General features: G+C 47.2%; 1 protein-coding gene across 1 annotated transcript; it reads left to right on the forward strand.

Annotated features, from left to right (window-relative positions):
• Positions 1–2,252: 2,252 nt before the first annotated feature.
• On the forward strand, positions 2,253–10,789 carry LOC139280006 (dispanin subfamily A member 2b-like). Its single transcript, XM_070899423.1, has 2 exons — positions 2,253–2,486; positions 10,376–10,789. The coding sequence occupies exons 1-2, from the start codon at positions 2,328–2,330 to the stop codon at positions 10,562–10,564; spliced, it is 348 nt and encodes a 115-aa protein (XP_070755524.1). The 5' UTR covers positions 2,253–2,327; the 3' UTR covers positions 10,565–10,789.
• Positions 10,790–11,333: the final 544 nt, after the last annotated feature.

Raw genomic sequence — 11,333 nt, forward strand, 5'->3', positions numbered from 1 at the left:
AATCTTAAGTGAAAACTTTAAAGTTTAATACAAGAATAAGTTAAAGTTAAGTTAAGTACAAACAAATACTTGTTAAACTTTTGAATTAAATATAGTTTTAAATTATAACTGAATCATTTACATTATTTGTTCCATTATTAACACAACTTTTTGAGCTAAAGAAGAATTATTTCCATTATTTGTTCCATTAACACAACACAACATTACGGAACAGGTCCAAACGGTAAACATGGTACATTTTCAATAGTTGCCGCTGAGCCTTCAGGCAGCAAAGCGTTCACGGATGAGCTGCTGGTACAAGGCTCGAGCAATCGTTAAAGGGTCACGATGGCCTGCCCTCCTCCGCCATCGTGCTCTGGGTTCAGGTAGTTGCATGGCTTCCTCCTCCTCGTCATCTGCACCTTCCTCCTCATCATCAGTCACTCTCACCTCAGGTGGGTCTTCTACTACCAGATTCTGCTGCCTCATGATGGCTAAGTTATGCAGCATGCAGCGCACAACAGTGAACTGACCGATAATCTCAGGGGAGTATTGCAAGTAACCTCTGGAATGGTCTAGGCATCAGAAATGCTATTTCAAGATGCTGCGCGTCGCAATGTGTGACATGTTGTATTCCCGGTCAACGGACTCAAGGAACCTGATAGCGAATTCAAACAGGCTGCATTTAGACAGACTGTGAGAATTCACAGACACCAAGTCAGAGATGCTACGTGAGTGGGAGCATGTTGCATTAAGTCATCAATCAACTTGACATTTTAGGACTTTGGGTAGCGAGCCAATTAAAAGGTTAAAAGATTATTAATTGAGCCAATAAAGTCAAAGAAGGCGAGTTCTTTTCTGTAAATTGATCCAGGTATAAGTACAGCCATTTTGACCATGTGGTCTCAGAAGGACAAAGACCTGGCTTAAAGCCAAGAGCTTGTTGCTGTCTGCCAGAAATAAAGTTACATTAAAACTACAATCGGAGTTCGTATTTCATTGGAAATTAAGAGATCTAACAGGGCCATATGGCCTACTCCTGCTCCTATTTCTTTTGTTCTTATGCACACATCCCCAGTTGTGGCCTGGAATGATCCAGATGCATCGAATGAAAGTGCAGCTTTAACCTTCACTTCAACTGACAAAGCAGTTCTCCTGATGCTTCTAGGTTGCAGGTCTACTTTTACTAACTCACAGATCTCAATTACAACTTCTTTGCCGAAACGCAGCCTTCTGACAGTCTGCATCACTCAGGTGCAAGTACGAACGCCTATCTCGATATACCCGCTGTGGGTAAGGCCTCCTGCCCATCACCCTACGGGCTCCAAGGTTCCTCATGCGATGACATCGAATCAGTTGTCTCCTCCGCAGCACCATCATGCAAAGGCTTGCACGAGGTATGGCATTGTCAGTATAGCCCCCATTCTTAAATTTTACCTTTGCAAGAAGCTCAAAACGCCAGGCAGGACAAGGTTCTTTGTTCTCTCTCCCCACAGGTCTATATGGACCACACCCAGGTCTGAGCAGGCTCAGTGATCAGGAACCCCTACCCCAACCCCCGGGCTACATTTAATGGGTAATGCAGGCTTCTGATGCCTTCTGATCGCCTTCCACAGCCCCCCACCTCCACCTCCCCAGGCTTCTTTTGCAGCCGAGCCCCGAGCCCCTGTGTGCGGGCGTGGGACCGATTCTGCTGGCCGACGCTCCAACCCTCGAACCCTGTTTGCAGACGTTCGGTGGTGGCGTGTTGGTTGAAAAAATATGAACATTTACAGAATTCCATCGAAGTTCCATTTACTGCATTATAAAGTTAAAAAAAATGTATATTTAGGTCTACTTGACTCCCTCCAAAACTTCGCTGACAAACAATGGTGTATTTCTGCACTGATTTTTCAATGCTTGCTGCTTTTTCTTAACTCACCAAAAGGTTTTTGGGAGTGGTCACCTACACTGACCTAGGAGAAAATGTTTTGGGGCAAATTTCCATAATTGTGCAAAAACTGGCACAGACATCAGGTTACGCCTCCATGACGCAAAAACAAACTAACCTAAAAAAAATCGGAACTAATTTACGCTGGTGCACAATCTTTGGGGAAACTTGAATTTTTTAACTTATGACAAAAAAAACAGTGCTCGCCAAAAAAACGTGCAAATCACTGTGAAAAATTGAGCCTTATGATTCTATGATCCCACAACCCAGTGTATTGCCTGGAGTGCTTCACACAACGAGGCATTACTCTGGGAGTATTCGGTGCAGTTTGTTTGTGCTGCTGGTTCGCGCCCCGCCTCTGCCTATAAAAGCCGAGGCAGGGCAGCACTTTGTCAGTGCGTACCAGCCTCAACCTACCATGGAGTACAGAGCTGACCAGATGCCGATGAATCCGCGCACTGGCTCCCCGCCTTCCAATGTGCAGCCGTTCCGCGACCACTTTGTCTGGTCCATCTTCAACTTCTTCTACATGAACACCTGCTGCCTGGGCTTCGTGGCGCTGATCTTCTCGGTCAAAGTGAGTCCGGGGGAGGTGATGTTTGATGTTCCCCGGGGTTTGACGATGTTAGCGGGTGTGGTCCCGGGGTTTAATGATGTCCCGGGGTTTGATGATGTTGGCGGTGGTGTGGTCCCGGGGTTTGATGATGTTGGCGAGTGTGTTCCCGGGCGATGTCTAGGACTTTAATCCATTTGGCTGGCGCAGACTGGAATGGGTTGGCAGCAAGAAAGGGGGAATATTTTGACCTGTGCGATCTAGTTTTTGTGTTCCTTCTAATAATTTGAGCCTTTTGTAAACAGTGAGGAGGCTAGTAACAGACTTTAGGAGGACAGGGACAGGCTGGTGAAATGGGCAGACACATGGAAATCACATTTAACAGAGTGAAGTGTAAAGTGATACATTGTGGTACAATATAAACGAAATGACAATGTTAAAGAGGGTGCAGGAACAGAGACACCTGGGGTGTGTATGATTTGGATCAGACTTCAACACACTTTAATTCAAATTGAAATTCGAGCATTTTTATAAGGTTCCTTTCACTCAGCAAATCCTATTTTTCTGGGCACAGAAGCTGAAACTTCCGTGTCGGTTTCATTTTCTTGTGTCTCTCCAACTTATTATCTAATTCCCATTTTTTCCTTTTTGTTTTGCTGAGTTCTCATGCAACTGAGATCATCCCGCTCATTTTCTCAACTCTCCTGCTTGTTTACACTGTTCGCCACTTATTCTCGATAATAAGAACCTGCCATTTTGTGTTAGGTTTCACCTGTCTGACGCGCTCCCCCTCTCTCCCTCGTTGAGCGTCTCCTCCCCAGCCTTCGCGACGATCACGCGAGTAAATCTCCCCGGTCTCCCCCACCACAGCCTTACAACTCCCAACGCTGAATCCCACTTTTGACACCACTAAAATTTAGTTCATAGGTCACACACAGGTTAGCAAAAGGATCTTAAGAGTTGTAAAGACATTTTATTAAGGAGCAGTAGTTCAAATATAGTCAAAAACACAACAATCCAGATAGACCTAGTAGTCATACCACCGTGATAAGCAGCTGGTATTGGTCTCAATCAGACGGATGGTGGCATAGCAGCTCTTTTCTGCGCCATCTGCCTTGAAAAGCTCTTTCAATATCTTTCTATTCTTTTTTTTCGGGGTGGTCCTGGGGTAAAATGATGGACAGGACCATTTTAACCTAATCAGGGCTCCACCCAAACCAGAGTGCCCAATGGCTTGTCGAGTTTGCACTCTTAAGTGAAACACTCCTTGAAATGTTTACACTTTTCAGAAGCTCCACCTCTCCCGTGCCTATCCTCCCGAGGGTTGGAGTCAGAGACAGGCCATGCTTGGCCTTCAGATATTTGGAGCTGCTGTTAGCTGTTATTGATGTTCATGCTGCCCAGTCGTTTTAGCTATTGTGCCATGGACTGAATCCTTCAATTCTAACACCAGTCAGAAGAGACTTTTTGTCTCGTTATTTCTTCCAATTCACGATTTCTCACAGGTGTTTCTACACAAAGTAGTTGGCAGTGCAGGTTGAGAAGGCTGTTAATAAACCCAAGGATCCCATAAGCTTTTTTAAGATTTTTTTTTACTCAGTGCATTTTAATGAAATGGCATGAATATGGGACATAGGAACAGGAGGAGGCCAATCAGCCTCTCGAGCCTGTTCCATCATTCAGTGAGATTGTGGATGATCTGCATTCGAACACCATCTAGTCATGTTGGCTCAATATCCCTTCATACCTTTTGGCTTGCAAAAAAAATGATTATGTCTGATTGAAATGATGAATTGAGCAAGCACTGACCTTTTTTAAGCTAATTTCTGTAATTGATGACAGCTGTCATTATCAATTGAAAGGTAGCAAGTGCCCCCTTAAAGGGGCAAAGCCAATAAACTGTAAATTAGATTAAAATTTAAAGGAAACTTAACAAATTGAATAAAAATTCTGTTCCGGGAGGGCGATGATGCATTCCAACCCCTTCGGTGCCTATCGGTCACAGAAGGACTCAAGCGTGCTGGCGGACACTGTGCTCCACCTCATACAAACATAGAAATTAGGTGCAGGAGCAGGCCATTCGGCCCTTTGAGCCTGCACCGCCATTCAATAAGATCATGGCTGATCACTCACCTCAGTACCTCTTTCCTGCTTTCTCTCCAAACCTCGTGATCCCTTTTGGCTGTAAGAGCCATATCTAACTCCCTTTTAAAATATATCTAATGAACTGGCCTCAACAACTCTGCGATTGGGAAGGTTAACCACTCTGAGTGAAGTTTCTTCTCATCTCGGTCCTAAATGGCTTACCCCTTATTCTTAGACTGTGACCCCTGGTTCTGGAACTCTCCAGCAACGGGAATATTCTTCCTGCCTCTAACCTGTCCAATCCTGTCAGAATTTTATGTTTCTGAGATCCCCTCATTCATCTAAACTCCAGTGGCTACAAGCCCAGTTGATTTCAGTCTCTCCTTATATGTCAGTCCTGCCATCCCAGGAATCAGTCTGGTGAACCTTTGCTGTACTCCCTCAATAGCAAGAACATCCTTCCTCCGATTAGGAGACCAAAACTGAACACAATATTCCAGGTGTGGCCTCACCAAGGCTCTCTACAATTGCAGTAAGACCTCCCTGCTCCTATACTCAAATCCTCTAGCTATGAAGGCCAACATGCCATTTGCCTTCCTCACTGCCTGCTGTCCCTGCATGCCAACTTTCAATGACTGATGTACCATGACACCCAAGTCTTGCTGCACCTCCACTTCTCCTAATCTGTCACCATTCAGATAATATTCTGCCTTCCTGCTTTTGCCACCAAAGTGGATATCCACACATTTATCCACATTATACTGCATTTGTCCACTTGCCTAACCTGACCAAGTCACCCTGCAGCCTCTTAGCATCCTCCTCACAGCTCATACTGCCACCCAGCTTCGTGTCATCTGCAAACTTGGAGATATTATATTCAATTCCTTCATCAAATCATTGATGTATATTGTAAATAGCTGGAGTCCCAGCACTGAACCCTGCGGCACCCCACTGATCACTGCCTGCCATTCTGAAAAGGACCTGTTTATTCTGACTCTATGCTTCCTGTCTGCTAACCAGTTCTCTATCCACGTCAATACATTACCCCCAACACCATGTGCTTTAATTTTGCACACTAATTGCTTGTGTGGGACCTTGTCAAAAGCCTTTTTAAAGTCCAGATACACCACATCCACTGGTTCCCCCTTGTCCACTCTACTAGTTACATCCTCACAAAATTTCATAAGATTTGTCAAGCATGATTTTCCTTTCATAAATCCATGCTGACTTGGACTGAAATGTGCTGCTGTTTCATCTTTTTAATAATTGATTCCAACATTTTCCCCACCACTGATGTCAGGCTAACCGGTCTATAATTCCTTGTTTTTTCTCCTTTTTTAAAAAGTGGGGTTACATTAGCTACCCTCCAGTCCATAGGAACTGATCCAGAGTCCATAGAATGTTGGAAAATGATCACCAATGCATCCACTATTTCTAGGGCCACCCTTAAATACTCTGGGATGCAGACTATCTGGCCCTTAGGCTTTATTGGCCCTCCATCCCATCAATTTCCCTAACACAATTTCCTGACTAATAAGGATTTCCTTCAGTTCCTCCTTTTTTGCTAGAGCCTAGAACCCCTAGTATTTCTGGAAGGCTATCTCCAGGGACACCCCTGCATGAACATAACCATGGAAGAGAGGCAGGCAGTTGGGCCAAATGACTGCCTGCTGCCTGGACTTGTTAATGGTTACTTTGGCCAGGACAAGGAGCAGTCCCACGAAGAGGTCCTCTGACTTGCCTGCTCCCTGCCTGTCCCCACCCCCTTCACAATGGGTGCCCAGAGATCAGGAATGTGAGAATGAAGTGCAACCAAAAATTGAGGTGTAGCCCCTTCAAGTAGTGAAACAGGGGGTGCAACCTCACACTCCAAGTTTACTGCTTTTTGTGGCGAGAATTCCACATGTGCAGGAAGTGTTGTAAGCTGGAGGAGCTCTGGGTTTTGTAGCTTGAGTGGCAGCTGGTGTCCCTGTGGTGCATTTGTGAGGCTGAGCTTCATGGATAGCATGTTTCAGGAGGTGTTCACCTGCAAATAAGTATGCAGGCAGAGAGGAAATGGGTGAGCACCAGGCAGATAGTGCAGGAGTCCCCTGAGTGCATCATGCTCACTAACTGGTTTTCTGTTCTGAGTAATGGTGGGGGCTGAGGACGAGGACGTTAGTCAACTGATAGGCGAGAGTGAGACTGCAAATGCCACCATGGCGATATGAATTGCTAAGATCAGTTTTCTGGAAAAAGAAAGCTGGATTCAGCCCGAGTATTACACACCCAGTGTCTCGCCCAGTCTGTGATGTCGAACAGATCCCATGTATGGCACAGTCTGAGGGTGCCTCACAGGCTGGGACTCTGACTCTAGGAGTTGTGACTCTGGAACTCAGAGCTTTGACTCAAGGAGCTGTGACTCTGTGGACTAGATTTTCCATGTTTTTGTATATCGCCCATTTAGTCACAAAATGGAAACTGACGAGCATTTTTCGGAAACTAACGCTGAGCGTTACTTTCCTCATGTTCGCAACGCTGGGAAAAAATAATACCGACCGCCCACTTTTTGGGGGTGAAATTAATGCCGAGATTCAATAATACCACCCGTCCATTTTTTTTGTTGTAAAGAGCACATTGTGGTGATAACCGATATGGCCTCGCCACCTGGCTGATGACCCCCCACTCCCCGGCCTTACACCCACACCGAGGCGGAGAAGCGATACAACCAGAGCCGCAGAGACACCCGCAGTGTGGTCCAGAAAACAATAACTGTGCTTAAGCAGTGCTGCAAATGTCTGGACCACCTCAAGCGGAGCTACAATACAACCCTGAGCAAGTTGGTAAATTTGTGGTCGTATGCTCCATGCTGCACAACCTGGCTATCTGGAGGGGCCATGAATTGCCAGAAGGGACTGATGGTCCACCTCAGGAGAGAGAGAGGAAGAAAACAACAAGGGGCTGGACGCTGACCTAGGATCGCACAATCATTGATGGCTATGCAACCATGCCCATGACCCCCTCCAGACTGCAGGAAAGGACCCGTGGTGGCTACATAGCTGCAAGACTCTTGCGTGAGGAGCTGATATCTGAACGATTTGCCTGAAAGAATGTTGCTGTGAGTGACAACGCTGACACATTGCTGTGTGTGCACAGCTCAGACATCAATGGTGCCCATCACCTTGGTGCCAGTTAAAGTTTACATTGATTGAAGTTAAGTTTTATTTAATACCTTTCATGTTAAGGAATCACCAATGTGTAACGGTCCAGCTATCTGAGACAATGCGTAACAAGGTTGCATTACAATAAATTGCATACACCTAGATGGAGATATAACACAGCCATCACCTGCGGCCATGCATCTCTTTCTTTCCCCACCTCCTACTCCTTCCCCCTCCTCGCTCCACAGCACCTGCCCGAGGAGCTCCTCAGGTGGTCTCATTGGGAGAGGGAGGAGGGGAAGAGAATAAAGGCAGAGGTGGTGTTGGTACGGGAGCATGGGGTGCCAAGGGGCAACATTCTCTGATACAGAAGCAGGATCTTGGTCCTTCCCCTCATCTGTCGTTCGCAGTGGTGGTGCAGAATCTAGGGGTGGAATATCGCACTCTGGGACCACTGGGAGGTCTGTGCCAGCAGTGTTCCTGGCTATCGCATCCAGGGCCTCCGCCATCCGTGGAATGTACTCTGTCATGGTGGCCAGCTGTTGAGATATACTCCCCAATGCTTCAATGAGCTTAGCACCAATGTCAACAGTCCTCCTGGACAACTGTACCATTTCTCCGCTCTCATGTGGCACTCGTGGACCAGACCGGCCGTGTCCACGAAGCCTCCGTGGGGTCGGCGCCGTCCTGGAGACAAATGGGGTGCCCTGTGGGGAGATGCTTGGGGCCAGTACCTCCAGAGTGGAGGCAGGAATGACCAGAGGACCACTAGATGGCCTTGGGGTGGAATGACTTCTGGAGTCTGGCGATGCAGGTTCCTTGAAGTCCGCGCTGTCATCCATCGAGAACAGACCCAGCGGATTGACGGACGAGAATCAGAGCTCCTCGGCACCAGATATAGGAGAGTCGGGCCCCGCACCCCCACCTTCTGGCCTCGGTGGTCTTGCCTGGGGCCGTGCTGCTGGCTGAGCTGCAAAACACAAATTAGGTTATTAGAGGAGAAGGGGGTGCTCGGATGACAAGGTGAGTCCAGCGCTACACACAGCATATACACGACAAAAGCACCACTGCTCTCAAAATCATCACATTTCATGGCCAACACATTTGCATTGCAATGATTTTCATTAGGCCAGCATTAATTCTATGAAAATTTTAGAAATCATTTTGCTTTTGTTTGTTTATATGAGTGGGTGTGGCATCTATTGACTTTACATCACACAATGGTGTAAACTTTACTCACGTGGCATCACTTCAGGGTCTGCAGATGTGGCTGTCCGGGGGTGCTTCCCCACGAGTGCGAGCACCCGCTCCTCCATCTCCGTGATGTCGCTGGGGACTGGTGGTGCCCACCCCCCTGCACCCGTTCGCCTCTGCACCAACCTCATCGTCAGTAGCTTCCTCTGTAAAAGGTGACAGGACGACATGGCATGAGACCATTGTGTGATATCATTGCTAGGTACTGTCAGAGACTGATACAACACATAACCAACGGATGTAATTATCATCAGGTAAAAAATGATCATTATCATAATAAAGATGTGCACCGTGACTGCAGGCTTTGACTACAACATTCCCGGTAAAAGTGAAAGACCTCACATCTGCTGACAGTCATGACTGTTATAAATCAAATTATATAAATACATAAGTACATGGAAATAAATGTAATACTCTTGCGGATCCCACAAGTTTGTTCCATCGTTTGCCGCATTGGTTGCCCTCACGCACCTCGTTGGTCGTTGACGAGACCATCTCTGTTCTCTTGGTCCATATCTTCTGGTAGGCCTTTGGGGTGGGCTTCCCACGCACACAGTGTCAAATCACCCCAGTATAACTCTCCCTCCTGCAGGAAGGAGGCACTTGCCTTGTCCGAGAACCTCCTCGCTCTTTTGCGTCCTCCAATGTACTGCTCTCTCCAGCGGCGGTCTCCACAGGGTGCTGTGATGCCGCCTCCTCTCCATTTATAGGCCAAATTCAGGCAAATATCTGGCTGGCAACAACTCATTTTTGTTTCCCTGTTTGCTCTAATCTTTCCCTCCTTCCTCCCAAAGCAGCCACACTACACCCAGCCTCTCTGTCTCCTCTTCTGCGCATGTCATGATGATCCTTGACCTCCTGAATCACGAGAATCGAGCGTTGCCATGTTGTTGCTAAGGATGGCAACCCTTTACGGCAGAATGTCAGATTTAACGCTACCGCCCATTTCATATTGCTTGCTTTAAAGCCCAATTTCAAAAATGCAGACTAGCCGGCGATCTGAGAACTTTTTTTTTTACCGCCCATTTTTGGGCAATATGCACAAGTGGAAAATCTAGCCCTGGGACCCGGGAGCTGGTCTTCCCGCCCCTGTCTTTAAATACAGGGGCAGAGGGCGCTACACACATTCTCTCCCTGGGCACAGTGCATGTCAGCGGGATTCATTTAGAGGATGTCACAGTTTGGGTCCCATTTTTTTCTGATTTGCCGCCTGTATTGTGAGTGTGTGTGCTGTGGGAATGCTACACGGTAGACCGAGCCCCCTGTGTGGGCTGAGGTGGTAACTTTGGGGCCGAAGCGTTCCGCCTGTAACACTTTGAGCTGTAGTCGCTACAAGGCAGCTGGTGCGGGGGGGGGGGCTGAGCCCGGGAGGGTGGGGGGCAGCGCGCACATCTGCAAATCTTGCTCCATGTATTTACACTTGTTTTCTTTCAGTCTAGAGACCGGAAAGTTGTGGGAGATGTAGAAGGAGCTCGGCACTATGCATCCACAGCCCGATCACTCAACATCGCCGCCACCGTGATCAGCATCCTTGTGTTCATCATAATCATTGGCCTGGCATTCGCCGGCGTATTTGCTGCCAAAAACTTGCAGCAGTCGATTGTGCCTGGCCGTGGGAATTGAAGGCAAGTGCTGACAGCAGTGCCTCACTGTCCATGGCGGGAGCTGTTTTGTGACCGAACTGTCAACACCTTGATGCAATCTCTGCTTATTCCGGCTTTCTATCTATAATGTCCATGTAATGCCGACATGTTTAAAGTAATCGCCTCGCAACAATACAGATTTATATTCATTTAAAATTTAGGCACGGTGTGGCCTTGATTGTATTAATAAAGAATTGTTAACCAGTTTGGGGCTCTTGGAGTTTAATGGCAAGATTCCTGTATTCAGCTGTAAACACCTCCTGTAGGCACCGAACAATCCTCCTACTTGCAGCCACATTGCAGAGAATGGGCTGGTAAATGGCACGGTGGGGTTCCATGGCAAGGTACACTTTGCTCCATCGACACTCTACAAATCAAGTTAAGGATTTACTGATTATCAGGCAGTGTCACCGGGCTGAGGGTCTTCAAGATTCAGGTGCTTCTAATTGTACTTTGGAGTTGCCTTGACATGTCGCAGGGGGAACTCTATATAATTCATATAACTGCCCCCTGAAATGGCCCAGCAAGCCACAATAATAACAAAACCGGACAGCCCTCAGCACCGGCTTCTGACACGCCAACAACACCCAGCCGAGACAACCCTGCAAAGTTCCCCTCACCAACATCTGGAGACATGGCAAAATTAGGAGACCTGTCCCAGAGATTAAGAATAAAAGTTCTCAATTGGGGGTAAGCCAATTTTACTAAGCTGAGATGCGATTTAGCCAAAGTGGACTGGAAACAGCCAC

Source organism: Pristiophorus japonicus, chromosome 14 (genome assembly GCF_044704955.1).
Source record: "Pristiophorus japonicus isolate sPriJap1 chromosome 14, sPriJap1.hap1, whole genome shotgun sequence".
Lineage (NCBI taxonomy): Eukaryota > Metazoa > Chordata > Chondrichthyes > Pristiophoridae > Pristiophorus > Pristiophorus japonicus.